We start from the raw sequence: 17207 nt of genomic DNA, 5'->3' as shown, positions 1-17207 counted from the left end.
CAACCTTTATTCTGTCATATAGGCCTGATGTCTTACAAAGAATTTAAACTCAGGTTACTCTGTGATAAGTTGATACTTGATAAAGACTCAACTTTCGTGTCATATCTGCTTCTGGGTCCATATTCGGCTCATCTCGTGATATATTTTTTGATGATTTTCAAAATGGGACCACCTCCCAAGTGTGAGCACCCACCGTGAGTGGGCACGATCCGTTAATTGTAACGCACACAGACTGTGGTGTGTTACCTTTGAATTCTGCTCATATTCCTCTTGGTGTGGTTCTCTGTTGTCCTCAAGATATGTGCCATCTATAAATGCGCTACTGCTGCTTAGAATTCAGTGCGCCTCAAAAAAGCCCAGAGTTCATTTTGTTGTAATTGGAGGTTTGTTGTGCGCCGTGGTGTGCCTCCGGGGAATATTTCTTTCCGCCACAAGAGCCCATCTTCTTGCCAGCTTTTGGGCCTGTTTACTTGCTGCGCCTGAATAATAAAGATGGGATTTTAATTGAGCTGAAGGGTGACTTGTCACGTACCGGAGAGGTTAGATGAGCGAACACTTCAATGTAGAAACACATTTGATGAGTCCCCACGGGTCAAATTGGAAGATCCAATCTTTGCGCTGATGATTATTTGTAATGCACCATCATGCTCAAGATGAAGTCGCCAGGTTACTACCGCTAAAACGGGTGACACGGCGCCCTTGTATTTTTTTTCATACATCCATAGAAACTGTTGTTCTGGTGACGTCATTGGCACGCCCTGGTGTCCCCCAAAACGCACGCTGGCGCGTGTTGACTGTGTTTTCCCCCATTATTCAACCTGGCAAAGCGCACGCGGGCTATGAACGTCAAATGGATGAATGACCTAAATTGGCACGCACACTGAACGTTTTTTTCCAGTGCCCTCAAGACGACAATGCTGACGTTTTGCCACAAATCGTCACATCTTCCGACCTTTACCACTGGTAAGCCAGTACTTGTACGGAGTTGACCTCATCTGCTGCTACCCGGAAGTACGTCTTTTGGAATCTCCAAGTCTTGGTAGTCTTTTAAACTGTCATTATATTGTGTTTTGCATCACAAGGCGTTTGCAGACAGAGGTTGGACAACTTTGTAAGTATGACAAATGGCCGTTTGAATTGCAAGTATTCACACATTGCAAAAGTTGCGTGCAATTGATTCAACAAGTAGTTTGAAGTTGACTTTGGCGGAACGTGAAGGAGCTGATGCTGCTTTCCCTGCAATTTTAAAGTTCTTTGCACAGTGAACATCAAACTTTTTTCTCCCAAGTTTCATTCTGCAATATGCATTGAACACCATTTACATATTCTTTGTTGAAAAGCAGTGCAACAATTCCACGTTTTCTCTAACGCGATAAATAATTTTTAGTAATGATAAATTAACAATCGATAATCCCGGGAGAAATAGATATAATTGTTTTGGTCATTCATAATTGTGTCATATAAAAATATCATGAGGTTTGTATAGTCTCAGTCAATGAAGGAAACGTTGCAGCTTACAATAAAAGGTTTTTGCCACCCTTCCAAAAGTAAACAGCTGTTTTTGTTTTTGGGGGAGGAGCTAAAAGTAGCTCAATATTGGCAGACTGAGATTGGCATGGCTGGGTATGCAATGCAGTGACATTATCATAGGCCACAACTCAACTTGAATTCTAATGTGCAGCTGTACCCACAATAAAATAATAATACCATGATGAATACCCAAACCAAATATTCTCCAATGAAAAGATGCCATTACTACCTCATCTATATGAAAAGTAGAGTACCTTCATCTTGCTAAAGAAGAGCCTCTTTCTATCCAACAACAGAAGATGCGCACTCGCGTAGAGCCTGCCTCTTATGGAAGCCAAATAGAGTCTCACAGACAGCAATTCCCACCCCCACGGACCTACAGTAAGGTAAGTAAACACACATGAGAGAGAGAGAGGGGGGGGGTCGGAGTTACATCAAACGAATTTCTGAGGTGAGGGCAAAGTATGGCAAAGCATCACAACTAGGAAAATGTCCCGTGAGTTTGCTCGTAATTTTTGCTGTACAGGTAAGACTGCGTGTTTTTTCAACAACGACAAAAAAATTATATATATATTTTCTTAGCAGACGCATTTTTGTGTGGCTGACTTTGGAGTGCATAAGACAACACGAAGATTTTTGCTGCCATGTTTGTTTTTTGTTTGGTTGATTGACAGGGGCTTCCAGGGTCTCCAGCACGACGAGGGACAAACATGTCGGGTGACTTGATGTCATGCGTCAAGTACACCATGCTAATCATGAACTCCTTTTTTGTTGTAAGTATTTGTCATCTCTCTTCTTCTTTTGAGTAAGGTTGATTTGAGTAAAGTCAGACCCCGGTGACTGGCCTACAGTAGCCACGTTTGGATTTTTCTGGCACAAAAAAATGGATGATTAGACAACTTCCATTGTTTGCTCTGTTCCGTACTTACAAGTTGGTCAAGTGTGCATTTTTATCCAGTATTTCAATGAGGTCCTAATGCGTCATTTTCTGTCTGCCTAACTGAGCGTACTCCTCCACATCTTTTTTTGTCAGCTGGTAGGTGTTTTAGTCATCGGTGTAGCGTTGTTGATCCTGTTGGGCACCAAATCAGTGGGTCTATTTCTGGAGGAACACAGCTTCAATCACATCTACTTTTTCATGGTCATTGGAGCCTTTCTCTTCATCCTGGGCTTCTTAGGCTGCGCCGGAACCCTTCGTGAAAGTAGAAGCCTGGTTTTTATTGTAAGTACATGACATTGATATTATAAATCTGTGCTAGTGCTCAACCATTTGGGAAAATCTGTCATTTTGATTTTGTTCAGTGTACATGTTTTGCTTTTCGGAATCTGTGTCCCTGTTATGCCACAGTTTTTTTCTGTGTAACAGCTGCCACTGTTAATACGATTGTTATAATACAGTATATATAGTGATATTAAATGGTGTCCCTGTTATGCCACAAAGGTCTTTTTCTGTCCAACAGCTACCATATGTTATAATACAGTATATATAATGATCTTAAATGGTTTGTTATTCACAAGAAGCAAAGCAATAGCTGAATGAATTTGTTCAATGAATTTATTGAAAATGCGCTATTCCCAAAACGGGACATCTTCCAATGACTAGTATTTTTTTTTTTTTTTAAACATCATTTTTTGGGATGGTTAGAGAAACATTTACATGTGTACAATCTTTGAACTGTTTTAAAATCTACTTTTATTTGATTGTTATGTTATGATTGTCTTTACTCGCGCCTGTTCTTTTGTCATGTTGCAGTATTTCGTTTGTCTCGGCATCCTCTTCTTAGCGGAGCTAAGTGCAGGAGTTTTTACCTTCCTCAGATGGGAAACGGTAAGCTCCAGTATCTCGTGGTTTTCATTTTTATTTTTGGTCGAATGGTGATATCAAATGTCTTTTTGCCTTACACTGTATGTTCTATACTTGTTTCAGTTCAGTAAAGAAACGCTTAAAGTCAGGCTTGCCAAAGAATTTGATATCGAGGCTTCAAAACCAAGTAGATTCTCAAAAGTGTGGCGGGACATTATGACCGAGGTAAGTCCCGTGTGGAAAAATGCCATAAACTCAACAACTAGTAACTTGGATTTATGACATAGATTACAAGGCAGACCAAACCAATAAGGTCTTAAATGCTTCTGTTATACTCTTGTCATCTCATTTCAGTTCCAATGTTGTGGCGTAAATGGCCCCGATGATTTTGTAGTTCCACCACTTCCCTGCTGCAAACTGAAAAAACTCATGACTTGCTCAAAAGAAGATGCCTATGAAAAGGTACTTAATGACTTGTTCAATGTTCACACCACATGTCAAGTGTGGTTTGCTACAATGTCGTTCATTGTGTGTTCACAGGGTTGTATCGAGATAATCTATGATCGCTACAAAAACTTCATCTTTATAGCAGGAGCATTGATGATTCTGGTGTTGATCTTTGAGGTACGGAGGAATCGTAGTTTGTCTTTCAGCCGTGTCTTTTGCTAAAACCAAAAAAAGCTAAACATGGTACCAATTTAGTTTTCCAAAATATGGTCAAATGTCAATGTTATCAAAGTCTTTAATCTGGAAAGCTCACTATCTGGTAGTGGTCATAACACAAAAGACAAATTTCATGACTTGATTCATATTTTATTGATGATGGTGTTGTGTATGAAATGATCCACATGTTAAAAATGCAACTCTTCTTTTCTTCAGCTTGTTTCCCTGTCCATTTCTATGTGCCTCTTCAGGGGACTCCGGCCTCTCCGGACTCTGTAGTCTATTTCGACTTGGGTTTAGTTTTGTTTTTCCCCGGAGGGAAAAAAAAAAAGGGAATCTATGAGGAATGAAGAAATCAAGAATTTTAAATATATTGAACTCATTTCAATTGTTTGTTTGGAGTTTTAAAAAATCCATTGTTAAAATAGCTGTACGTCGCAGCTTATTGGGTTATCAATTAATCCATGTACTTGCACACATCAGAGAAAGTTGGATATCGGAGCCAAAGCTGACGTAAAAAGGTCTTGCGCAGGTCTTGCGCAGACGAGGTTTAAAGTTGAGTGGACGTGAGACTCAGATGAACCCATAGCAGAAGTACTGTGCTGACTTTTGAATGAAAAATGTTTCAACAAGTACATTTTGCTATTATTTATTGATTATTGAACCAGTTTGTCCGTTCAGTTCACATTCAACGGTATTTTGAAATGGTTCAACTGTTTTGCCAGCACAGTAGAGTAGTATCCCTTTTTATCGTCCACAAATAAGTATCCAAACATTGAATACGGCATTAACATAGAATATAAATAAATCAGGGCCTATTATATATACCCTTGAGATACCCCATTAGTCACCTTTAGTAGTTAGGTTCTTCTGTTATTTAAGTAAACATTGACAAGCAAGTCGACTTCTGTGCCTACCCTCTTATACCATTATTATTTTTATTTTTTTATTAGTGTACGATCAAGTTTAGATCTATAAAGACACCGACTGCATATTCTTTACCACCCCCAACAAATTTCTTATTGGCAGTGAGGTCTTTTTTTTTTTTAAACCCATATTGATAGTCGCTTGAAAGATCGTTTCTCAATGAATGTATCTATGTGAATACTTTAACTAGAGGTTACAAACATGTGTAAATCAAGTTACAAATATATGTAAATGGATGTATTATAGTTTCTGTACCCTTTACTAATACCATGTCAATATCAAAACATTTTTTATTTTCTATTTTATTATCATATAGAGGATTAATGAATGTCGGGGATACATTTTCTTGAATATACTTTGCTATTTTAGATGTATTTTGTGACTCAGGAATTCCTTTAGCTAAGCTGTTAAGGGTGTGTCCTAATGTGCACTTTGACATCACTATCTATAGTAACAGTGCTTTCAAAGGATTTTTTTTTTCCAGCCACTCTTCTATGATGCTGTATTTTACTGTATATGCTCAGTGTTTACATTGTGGATGCAGTTTTCAAATGTGAACTATTGTGAGCTTATAGCTCCTAAAGGACCATGTCAACATGATATCAGTTTGTTTATATGGTTTGTCTTTTACTGCTGTCATTTTAGGCATTAAAATGCTCGTGTATGCATTTGATCCTTAATAAATGGCATTCGAAATAACCTATTTTGTCCCCTTATGGCCTACAGTGGGCAATGTGACTAGGACAAACTGCAGGTGAGAATTCGTTTTTAATTTTAGGAGGTGAATTTGAAAGATGTAACTTGCAATATTCAAACTTTTTTAAAACGCATTTATCTTGTAATAGTTCGTTTAAAAAAAAACTTTAATATAGATCCTAAAAAAAATTGGATTTGCTGTTGAGACAAATAAGAACTTTTTTTATCTACTGAACTCTCAGTGCGTTCAACTCGTCTAAAATAGGTTTCATTTAACATGAAAATAAACTCATTAAATTGACTGAAAAAATCTACAAATTGTCATTAAGAATTTAAGAAAATATTTAAAAAAAACAACTCATAAACCCATAAGAAAATATTTCTCAACACTAGAGGGCGGCATCTCCCCTCTTGGTACGTCACAATTCTGTCTTCCTGTTCAAAGCACAGCACGATACTGGGTAATATTTGAAGCATCGACAAAAGTTTCTTTTCAGAATTATTATTGCAAGGTACTTCACCAGAGCGTCATTCCGGAAATTGAGAATTTAGGCACCGCATAAAGGGAAAAAAAAAAAAAAGGTTAATCAGTCAAGCACCACATGCGCTAAATCCAGCTCAATCAACGGTAGGTATCTTTTGACTCAGATATTTCATTTGTGCTGTCTTATATTGTTTTTTGTACTCATGTTTTGATCTATTCAATTCGTTCTATTTTGTTTGAGTAATTTTAGAATCTATAAATTTATCAATCTGTTTTGACAGCAGACCCAAAATTGACACCTTGAGACATTTGTTTACCTGAACGGAGTACAACACCACACATTGTAAAAACTTTTTTTTTTTTTTAATTCCTTCTATTCAAAGTAAGGTCTGACAAAAGCCCTTAAAAAATGTTTTAACACCCTGCCCCCTCACAAAGAATTGATGTTGACTTGTGTACTTCTTTGCTACAGAGAGGTCTTGTATCACCACATCTCTTCTTTCCTCATAAAAATTCCAAACAGGGGGAGCCGATGAGACGCAGTTTGTTTTAGCCCCCTGTTTGGAGGGGAAACTTTCATTGCTTGATGATTTACAACCGAATGGACTCCCACGAGAACTGGAATAAGTCCTGTTTCCTGAATGTCTTTAACATAAAACTTACCTCTCTTCTTTGCGCTGTTTTTGACCTTGTGTGAAAGGTGTTGTGTAGGTGTTGGACATCTCAGAGAATCCCCTGAGGACCAGACGTCTCACATCTTCTTTGGTAAGTTTGTTCGGAGCTCGCGTGAAAATGTAAGAATCAAACATGTGGGACAGAATGCAAGGAATAGAATTGTTCATAATTTTACATGCACAGTTTGAGTGGATTGATTGAATTTAATGCAACTCATATAAACTCAGCTAAATAAACATTCCGTTTTTTTTTTTTTTTTAATGTGGCCATCAAGCACAAATGCTCGCCTGCCAAATTTTACATAAATGGTCCCACGACAGTGTGCTTCAACAGGGTCGCTGTCATGACGCACAATGTGGTAACCGCAAGTCGGTATAAAGCAGGAAGTGAGAGGGGAAGGCCAGGAAATGAGTCTTTTGGGATGAGACATTTCTCAGGCCAAGCATTTTTGGATTCAGCTGACAACAAATAAATGATCCCATGTGTGATGGCCGCATAATATTGCATGTTTACAAAGAAGTCATGTTTAGCGTGCTGGAGTCAGAGGCGGAGCTGAAGTCAGAGGCGGAGCTGAAGTTGGAGTCAGATGCAGAGCTGGTGTGGAGCTGGAATTGGAGGTGGAGCGGGAGTCAGAGGCAGAGCTTAAGTCAGAGGCAGAGCTGGTGTGGAGCTGGAGTCGGAGGTGGAGCTGAAGTCAAAGGCAGAGCTGGTGAGGGGCTAGAGCCGGAGCTGAAGTCAGAGGTGGAGCTGAAGTCGGAGGCGGAGCTGAAGTCAGAGGCAGAGCCGGTGTGAAGTCGGAGGCAGACCTGAAGTCAGAGGCAGAGTTGGTGTGGAGCTGAAGTCAGAGGCAGAGCTGGTGTGGAGTTGGAGTCAGAGGCGGAGCTGAAGCCAGAGGCAGAGCTGGTGAGGAGCTGGAGTCGGAGGTGGAGCTGAAGTCAGAGGCAGAGCAGGTGTTGACTTCAGCCCCTACTTCCACCTCCAGCTCCACACCTGCTCTGCCTCTGCCTTCGGCTGCACCTCCAGCTCCACACCAGTCTCTGACTTCAGCTCCACCTCCGACCCTGACTTCAGCTCCGCCTCTGACTCCAGCACCACACCAGCTCCGCCTCCAACTCCAGCTCCACACCAGTTCTGCATCTGACTCCAACTTCAGCTCCGCCTCTGACTACAGCTCCTCCTCCAGCTCCACACCATCTCTGCCTCTGACTTCAGCTCCACCTCAGATTCCAGCTCCACACCAGATCTGCCTCTGACTTCAGCTCCGCCTCCAGCTCCGCCTCTGACTTCAGCCCCACTTCCACCTCCGGCTCTGCCTCCAGCTCCACACCTGCTCTGCCTCTGCCTTCAGCTCCACACCAGCTCTGCCTCTGACTTCAGCTCCACCTCTGACTTCAGCGCCGCCACCAGCTCTGCCTCTGACTTCAGCTCCATTTCCACCTCCAGCTCTGCCTCCAGCTCCACACCTGCCTTCGGCTCCAGCTCCACACCAGTCTCTGACACCAGCTCTGCCTCTGACTTCAGCTCCATCTCCAATTCCAGCTCCACACCATTTCTGCCTCTGACTTCAGCTCCGCCTCCGATTTCAGCTCCACACCAGCTCTGCCTCTGACTTCAGCACCGCCTCCAGCTCTGCCTCTGACTTCAGCTCCACCTCCAGCTCTGCCTCTGACTACAGCTCCGCCTCCAGCCCCACTTCCACCACCAGTTCTGCCTCTAGCTTCTGCTCCACCTCCGATCCTGACTTCAGTTCCTCCTCTGACTCCAGCCTCTAACTACAACTCCTCCTCCAACTCCAGCTCCACACCATCTCTGCCTCTGACTTCAGCTCCGCCTCCGATTCCGGCTCCACACCAGATCTGCCTCTGACTTCAGCTCCGCCTCTGACTTCAGCTCCGCCACCAACGCCTTTTCCATGATGACATATTTTTTTTGGTCCCACCGGGATTTGAACTCGGGTCGCTGGGGTGAGAGTCCAGAGCACTATCCACTATACCATGTAGACTTCACTAGTGTTGCAGGGAAGGAATGTACTCTATATGGTTTAATGGAGCAGCTTCTAACTACCTCCACACCAGCTCTGCCTCTAACTCCAGCTCCACACCATCTCTGCCTCTGACTTCAGCTCCGCCTCCGATTACAGCTCCACACCAGCTCTGCCTCTGACTTCAGCTTCAGCTCCACCTCCGATTTCAGCTTCACATCAGCTCTGCCTCTGACTTCAGCTCCACCTCCAGCTCCGTCTTCAGCTTCACACCTGCTCTGCCTCCAGCTTCACACCAAACTTTGACTTCAGCTCCACCTCCGATCCTGACTTCAGCTCCACCTCTGACTCCAGCTCCACACCTGCTCTGCCTCCAACTCCAGCTCCGCCTCTGACTACAGGTCCTCCTCCAACTCCAGCTCCACACCGTCTCTGCCTCTGACTTCAGCTCCGCCTCCAGCTCCACACCCAACGCCTTTTCCATGATGACATCTTTTTTTTGGTCCCACCGGGATTTGAACACGGGTCGCTGGGGTGAGAGTCCAGAGCACTATCCACTATACCATGACAACTTCACTAGTGTTGCAGGGAATGAATGTACACTATATGGTTTAATGGAGCAGCCTCTGACTCCGACACCAGCTCAGCCCCTGACTCCAGCTCCTCCACACCAGCTTTGCATCTGACTCCAACTTCAACTCCGCCTCTGACTTCAGCTCCACACCAGCTCTGCCTCTGACTCCAGCTCCACACCATCTCTGCCTCTGACTTCAGCATGGCCTCCAATTTCAGTTCCACACCAGCTCTGCCTCTGACTTCAGCTCCGCCCCCAGCTCTGCCTCTGACTTCAGCCCCACTTCCACCTCCAGCTCCACACCAGTCTCTGACTTCAGCTCCGCCTCTGAATCCAGCTCCACCTCAGACTCCAGCTCAACACCAGTTCTGCATCTGACTCCAACTTCAACTCCACCTCTGACTACAGTTCCTCCTCCAACTTCAGCTCCACACCATCTCTGCCTCTGACTCCGACACCAGCTCCACCTCTGACTTCAGCTCCGCCTCCAACTCCAGCTCCACACCAGGTTTGCATCTGCCGCCAACTTCAGCTCCACCTCTGAAGTCAGAGGCAGAGCTGGGGGCGGAGCTGAAGTCAGAGAAAGAGCTGGTGTGGAACTGAAATTGGAGGCCATGCTGAAGTCAGAGGCAGAGATGATGTGGAGCTGGAGTCAGAGGCAGAGCTGGTGTGGAGCTGAAGTCAGAGGCGGAGTTGAAGTTGGAGTCAGATGCAAAGCTGGTGTGGAGGTGGAGTTGAAGTTAGAGGCAGAGCTGGTGAGGAGCTGGAGTCAGGGGCTGAGCTGGTGTCGGAGTCAGAGGCAGAGCTGGTGTGGAGCTGGTGTGGAGGTGGTGTCAGAGGCTGCTCCATTAAACCATATAGTGTACATTCCTTCCCTGCAACACTAGTAAAGTCGTCATGGTATAGTGGATAGTGCTCTGGACTCTCACCCCAGCGACCCGTGTTCAAATCCCGGTGGGACCAAAAAAAAGATGTCATCATGGAAAAGGCGTTGGAAGCGGAGCTGGTGTGGAGCTGGAGCTGGAGGCGGAGCTGAAGTAAGAGGCGGAGCTGAAGTCAGAGGCAGAGACGGTGTGGAGCTGGAGTTGGAGGAGGACCTGTAGTCAGAGGTGGAGCTGAAGCTGGAGTCAGAGATTGGTGTGGAGCTGGAGGCGGTGCAGAAGTCAGAGGCAGAGCTGGAGGCGGTGCTAAAGTCAGAGGTGGAGCTGAAATCGGAGGTGGAGCTGGAGTTGAAAGCGAAGCTGAAGTCAGAGGCAGAGCTGGGGGCGAAGCTGAAGTCAGAGGCAGAGCAGGTGTGGAGGTAGTTAGAGGCTGCTCCATTAAACCATATAAAGTACATTCCTTCCCTGCAACACTAGTGAAGTATACATGGTATAGTGGATAGTGCTCTGGACTCTCACCCCAGCGACCCGAGTTCAAATCCCGGTGGGACCCAAAAAAATATGTCATCATGGAAAAGGCGTTGAAGGCGGAGCTGGTGTGGAGCTGGAGTTAGAGGCGGAGCCGGAGCTGGAGGCGGAGCTGAAGTCAGAGGCGGAATCTGGTGTGGAGCGGGAATCAAAGGTGGAGCTGAAGTCAGAGGCAGAAACGGTGTGGAGCTGAAGTTGGTGGAGGACCTGTAGTCAGAGGCGGAGCTGAAGTTGGAGTAAGATGCAGAACTGGTATGGAGCTGGAGTCAGAGGTGAAGCTGAAGTCAGGGTTGGAGGTGGAGCTGGAGGTGGAGCCAAAGGCAGGTGTGGAGCTGGATGCAGAACTGGAGGCGGAGCTGAAGTCAGAGGCAGAGCTGGTGTGGAGCTGAAATCAGAGGTGGAGCTGAAGTCAGAGGCAGTGACGGTGTGGAGCTGGAGTTGGAGGAGGATCTGTAGTCAGAGGCGGAGCTGAAGTTGGCGGCAGATGCAAACCTGATGTGGAGCTGGAATTGAAGGCGGAGCTGAAGTCAGACGTGGAGCTGGTGGAGTCAGAGGCAGAGCTGGAGTCAGAGGCGGAGCTGAAGTCAGAGACTGGTGTGGAGCTGGAGGCAGAGCTGGAGGTGGAAGTGGGGCTGAAGTCAGAGGCAGAGCTGGGGGCGGAGCTGAAGTCAGAGGCAGAGCTGGTATTGAACTGAAATTGGAGGCCATGCTGGAGGCAGAGCTGGTGTGGAGCTGAAGTCAGAGGCGGAGTTGAAGTTGGAGTCAGATGCAAAGCTGGTGTGGAGGTGGAGATGAAGTTAGAGGCAAAGCTGGTGAGGAGCTGGAGTCAGGGGCTGAGCTGGTGTCGGAGTCAGAGGCAGAGCTGGTGTGGAGCTGGTGTGGAGGTGGTGTCAGAGGCTGCTCCATTAAACCATATAGTGTACATTCCTTCCCTGCAACACTAGTAAAGTCGTCATGGTATAGTGGATAGTGCTCTGGACTCTCACCCCAGCGACCCGTGTTCAAATCCCGGTGGGACCAAAAAAAAGATGTCATCATGGAAAAGGCGTTGGAAGCGGAGCTGGTGTGGAGCTGGAGCTGGAGGCGGAGCTGAAGTAAGAGGCGGAGCTGAAGTCAGAGGCAGAGACGGTGTGGAGCTGGAGGTGGAGCTGAAGCTGGAGTCAGAGATTGGTGTGGAGCTGGAGGCGGTGCAGAAGTCAGAGGCAGAGCTGGAGGCGGTGCTAAAGTCAGAGGTGGAGCTGAAATCGGAGGTGGAGCTGGAGTTGAAAGCGAAGCTGAAGTCAGAGGCAGAGCTGGGGGCGAAGCTGAAGTCAGAGGCAGAGCTGGTGTGGAGGTAGTTAGAGGCTGCTCCATTAAACCATATAAAGTACATTCCTTCCCTGCAACACTAGTGAAGTTGTCATGGTATAGTGGATAGTGCTCTGGACTCTCACCCCAGCGACCCGTGTTCAAATCCCGGTGGGACCAAAAAAAAGATGTCATCATGGAAAAGGCGTTGGGTGTGGAGCTGGAGGCGGAGCTGAAGTCAGAGGCAGAGACGGTGTGGAGCTGGAGTTGGAGTCAGATGCAGAACTGGTGTGGAGCTGGAGTCAGAGGTGGAGCTGAAGTCAGAGACTGGTGTGGAGCTGGAGGTGGAGCTAAAGGCAGAGGCAGAGCAGGTGTGGAGCTGGATGCAGAGCTGGATGCAGAGCTGGAGGTGGAGCTGAAGTCAGAGGCAGAGCTGGTGTGGAGCTGAAATCAGAGGCAGAGCTGAAGTCAGCGGCAGAGATGGTGTGGAGCTGGAGTTAGAGGCAGAGCTGGTGTGGAGGTAGTTAGAGGCTGCTCCATTAAACCATATAGAGTACATTCCTTCCCTGCAACACAAGTGAAGTATACATGGTATAGTGGATAGTGCTCTGGACTCTCACCCCAGCGACCCGAGTTCAAATCCCGGTGGGACCAAAAAAAATATGTCATCATGGAAAAGGCGTTGAAGGCGGAGCTGGTGTGGAGCTGGAGTTGGAGGCGGAGCTGGAGCTGGAGGCGGAGCTGAAGTCAGAGGCGGAGCTGAAGTCAGAGGCGGATCTGGTGTGGAGCGGGAATCGAAGGTGGAGCTGAAGTCAGAGGCAGAGACGGTGTGGAGCTGGAGTTGGAGGAGGATCTGTAGTCAGAAGCGGAGCTGAAGTTGGAGTCAGATGCAGAACTGGTGTGGAGCTGAAGTCAGGGTTGGAGGTGGAGCTGAAGACTGAGACTGGTGTGGAGCTGGAGGCAGAAGCAGAGCAGGTGTGGAGCTGGAGGTGGAGCTGAAGTCAGAGGCAGTGCTGGTGTGGAGCTGAAATCAGAGGCGGAGCTGAAGTCAGAGGTGGAGCTGAAGTTGGCGGCAGATGCAAACTTGGTGTGGAGCTGGAGTTAAAGGTGGAGCTGAAGTCAGAGGTGCAGCTGGTGTCGGAGTCAGAGGCAGAGCTGAAGTCAGCGGCAGAGCTGGTGTGGAGCTGGAGTCAGAGGCGGAGCTGAAGTCAGAGACTGGTGTGCAGCTGGAGGCAGAGCTGGAGGTGGAAGTGGGGCTGAAGTCAGAGGCAGAGCTGGGAGCGGAGCTGAAGTCAGAGGCAGAGCTGGTATTGAACTGAAATTGGAGGCCATGCTGGAGGCAGAGCTGGTGTGGAGCTGAAGTCAGAGACGGAGTTGAAGTTGGAGTCAGATGCAAAGCTGGTGTGGAGGTGGAGATGAAGTTAGTGGCAAAGCTGGTGAGGAGCTGGAGTCAGGGGCTGAGCTGGTGTCGGAGCCAGAGGCAGAACTGGTGTGGAGGTGGTGTCAGAGGCTGCTCCATTAAACCATATAGTGTACATTCCTTCCCTGCAACACTAATGAAGTCTTCATGGTGTAGTGGATAGTGCTCTGGACTCTCACCCCAGCGACCCGTGTTCAAATCCCGGTGGGACCAAAAAAAATATGTCATCATGGAAAAAGCGTTGGAAGCGGAGCTGGTGTGGAGCTGGAGCTGGAGGCGGAGCTGAAGTCAGAGGCGGAGCTGAAGTCAGAGGCAGTGACGGTGTGGAGCTGGAGTTGGAGGACGACCTGTAGTCAGAGGCGGAGCTGAAGTTGGAGGCAGAGCAGGTGTGGAGCTGGAGTCAGGGTCGGAGGTGGAGCTGAAGTCAGAGATTGGTGTGGAGCTGGATGCAGAGGCAGAGCTGGTGTGGAGCTGAAGTCAGAGGCGGAGCTGAAGTTGAAGTCTTCAGCTCCACCTCAGATTCCAGCTCCACACCAGATCTGCCTCTGACTTCAGCTCCGCCTCCAGCTCCAGCTCCGCCTCTGACTTCAGTCCCACTTCCACCTCCGGCTCTGCCTCCAGCTCCACACCTGCTCTGCCTCTGCCTTCAGCTCCACACCAGCTCTGCCTCTGACTTCAGCTCCACCTCTGACTTCAGCGCCGCCTCCAGCTCTGCCTCTGACTTCAGCTCCATTTCCACCTCCAGCTCTGCCTCCAGCTCCACACCTGCCTTCGGCTCCAGCTCCACACCAGTCTCTGACACCAGCTCTGCCTCTGACTTCAGCTCCATCTCCAATTCCAGCTCCACACCATTTCTGCCTCTGACTTCAGCTCCGCCTCCGATTTCAGCTCCACACCAGCTCTGCTTCTGACTTCAGCACCGCCTCCAGCTCTGCCTCTGACTTCAGCTCCACCTCCAGCTTTGCCTCTGACTACAGCTCCGCCTCCAGCCCTACTTCCACCACCAGTTCTGCCTCTAGCTTCTGCTCCACCTCCGATCCTGACTTCAGCTCCTCCTCTGACTCCAGCCTCTAACTACAACTCCTCCTCCAACTCCAGCTCCACACCATCTCTGCCTCTGACTTCAGCTCCGCCTCCGATTCCGGCTCCACACCAGATCTGCCTCTGACTTCAGCTCCGCCTCTGACTTCAGCTCCGCCTCCAACGTCTTTTCCATGATGACATATTTTTTTGGTCCCACCGGGATTTGAACACGGGTCGCTGGGGTGAGAGTCCAGAGCACTATCCACTATACCATGACGACTTCACTAGTGTTGCAAGGAAGGAATGTACACTATATGGTTTAATGGAGCAGCCTCTGACTCCGACACCAGCTCAGCCCCTGACTCCAGCTCCACCTTCACACCAGTTTTGCATCTGACTCCAACTTCAACTCCGCCTCTGACTTCAGCTCCACACCAGCTCTGCCTCTGACTCCAGCTCCACACCATCTCTGCCTCTGACTCAGCATGGCCTCCAATTTCAGTTCCACACCAGCTCTGCCTCTGACTTCAGCTCCGCCCCCAGCTCTGCCCCTGACTTCAGCCCCACTTCCACCTCCAGCTCCACACCAGTCTCTGACTTCAGCTCCACACCAGTTCTGCCGCTGACTTCAGCTCCACCTCCGACCCCAGCTCTGCATCTGACTCCAACTTCAGCTCCGCCTCTGACTACAGTTCCTCCTCCAACTCCAGCTCCACACCATCTCTGCCTCTGACACCAGCTCCACCTCTGACTTCAGCTTCACCTCGGTTTTCAGCTCCACACCAGCACTGCCACTGACTTCAGCTCCGCCTCCAGCTCCACGCCAGTCACTGACTTCAGCTCCACCTCTGACTCCAGCTTCAGCTCCGCCTCTTCAGTTGGTCCTCCTCCAACTCCAGCTCCACACCGTCTCTGCCTTCAGCTTCACCTTCGATTCCCGCTCCACACCAAATCCGCCTCTGACTTCAGCTCCGCCTCCGATTACAGCTCCACACCAGCTCTGCCTCTGACTTCAGCTCCACCTCCAATTCCAGCTCCACACCAGCTTTGCATCTGACTCCAACTTCAGCTCCACCTCTGACTCCAGCTCCACACCTGCTCTGCCTCCAACTCCAGCTCCGCCTCTGACTACAGGTCCTCCTCCAACTCCAGCTCCACACCGTCTCTGCCTCTGACTTCAGCTCCGCCTCCAGCTCCAGCTCCACACCCAACGCCTTTTCCATGATGACATCTTTTTTTTGGTCCCACCGGGATTTGAACACGGGTCGCTGGGGTGAGAGTCCAGAGCACTATCCACTATACCATGACAACTTCACTAGTGTTGCAGGGAATGAATGTACACTATATGGTTTAATGGAGCAGCCTCTGACTCCGACACCAGCTCAGCCCCTGACTCCAGCTCCTCCACACCAGCTTTGCATCTGACTCCAACTTCAACTCCGCCTCTGACTTCAGCTCCACACCAGCTCTGCCTCTGACTCCAGCTCCACACCATCTCTGCCTCTGACTTCAGCATGGCCTCCAATTTCAGTTCCACACCAGCTCTGCCTCTGACTTCAGCTCCGCCCCCAGCTCAGCCTCTGACTTCAGCCCCACTTCCACCTCCAGCTCCACACCAGTCTCTGACTTCAGCTCCGCCTCTGAATCCAGCTCCACCTCAGACTCCAGCTCAACACCAGTTCTGCATCTGACTCCAACTTCAACTCCACCTCTGACTACAGTTCCTCCTCCAACTTCAGCTCCACACCATCTCTGCCTCTGACTCCGACACCAGCTCCACCTCTGACTTCAGCTCCGCCTCCAACTCCAGCTCCACACCAGGTTTGCATCTGCCGCCAACTTCAGCTCCACCTCTGAAGTCAGAGGCAGAGCTGGGGGCGGAGCTGAAGTCAGAGAAAGAGCTGGTGTGGAACTGAAATTGGAGGCCATGCTGAAGTCAGAGGCAGAGATGGTGTGGAGCTGGAGTCAGAGGCAGAGCTGGTGTGGAGCTGAAGTCAGAGGCGGAGTTGAAGTTGGAGTCAGATGCAAAGCTGGTGTGGAGGTGGAGTTGAAGTTAGAGGCAGAGCTGGTGAGGAGCTGGAGTCAGGGGCTGAGCTGGTGTCGGAGTCAGAGGCAGAGCTGGTGTGGAGCTGGTGTGGAGGTGGTGTCAGAGGCTGCTCCATTAAACCATATAGTGTACATTCCTTCCCTGCAACACTAGTAAAGTCGTCATGGTATAGTGGATAGTGCTCTGGACTCTCACCCCAGCGACCCGTGTTCAAATCCCGGTGGGACCAAAAAAAAGATGTCATCATGGAAAAGGCGTTGGAAGCGGAGCTGGTGTGGAGCTGGAGCTGGAGGCGGAGCTGAAGTAAGAGGCGGAGCTGAAGTCAGAGTTAGTGACGGTGTGGAGCTGGAGTTGGAGGAGGACCTGTAGTCAGAGGTGGAGCTGAAGCTGGAGTCAGAGATTGGTGTGGAGCTGGAGGCGGTGCAGAAGTTAGAGGTGGAGCTGAAGTCAGAGGCAGAGCTGGTGTGGAGCTGAAGTTGGAGGTGGAAGTGGGGCTGAAGGTGGAGCTGAAGTCAGAGGCAGAGCTGGAGGCGGTGCTAAAGTCAGAGGTGGAGCTGAAATCGGAGGCGGAGCTGGAGTTGAAAGCGAAGCTGAAGTCAGATACAGAGCTGAGGGCGAAGCTGAAGTCAGAGGCAGAGCTGGTGTGGAGGTAGTTAGAGGCTGCTCCATTAAACCATATAAAGTACA

The 17207-nt window shown here is 48.6% G+C and overlaps 1 protein-coding gene across 3 annotated transcripts; it reads left to right on the top strand.

Annotated features, from left to right (window-relative positions):
* Positions 1-88: 88 nt before the first annotated feature.
* LOC147055602 (tetraspanin-18-like) lies at positions 89-5623 on the top strand. 3 transcript variants are annotated; one of them, XM_085914829.1, is made up of 11 exons: positions 89-237; positions 899-963; positions 1083-1111; positions 1827-1916; positions 2205-2303; positions 2564-2752; positions 3284-3358; positions 3458-3559; positions 3689-3796; positions 3875-3958; positions 4214-5623. In XM_085914829.1, the coding sequence occupies exons 2-11, from the start codon at positions 915-917 to the stop codon at positions 4274-4276; spliced, it is 888 nt and encodes a 295-aa protein (XP_085770955.1). In that variant the 5' UTR covers positions 89-237; positions 899-914; the 3' UTR covers positions 4277-5623. The 3 variants fall into 3 exon arrangements, with proteins under 3 accessions (XP_085770955.1, XP_085770954.1, XP_085770956.1); XM_085914828.1 differs by having other exon boundaries at positions 106-963; XM_085914830.1 differs by lacking the exon at positions 1083-1111 and having other exon boundaries at positions 107-1011.
* The last annotated feature ends 11584 nt before the right edge of the window (positions 5624-17207 follow it).

This window comes from Syngnathus leptorhynchus, chromosome 6 (genome assembly GCF_054491065.1).
Source record: "Syngnathus leptorhynchus isolate UIUO chromosome 6, UIUO_Slep, whole genome shotgun sequence".
NCBI lineage: Eukaryota > Metazoa > Chordata > Actinopteri > Syngnathiformes > Syngnathidae > Syngnathus > Syngnathus leptorhynchus.
The sequence above is the reverse complement of the archived record's forward strand: the minus strand, read 5'-3'. Positions and strand labels throughout refer to the sequence as shown.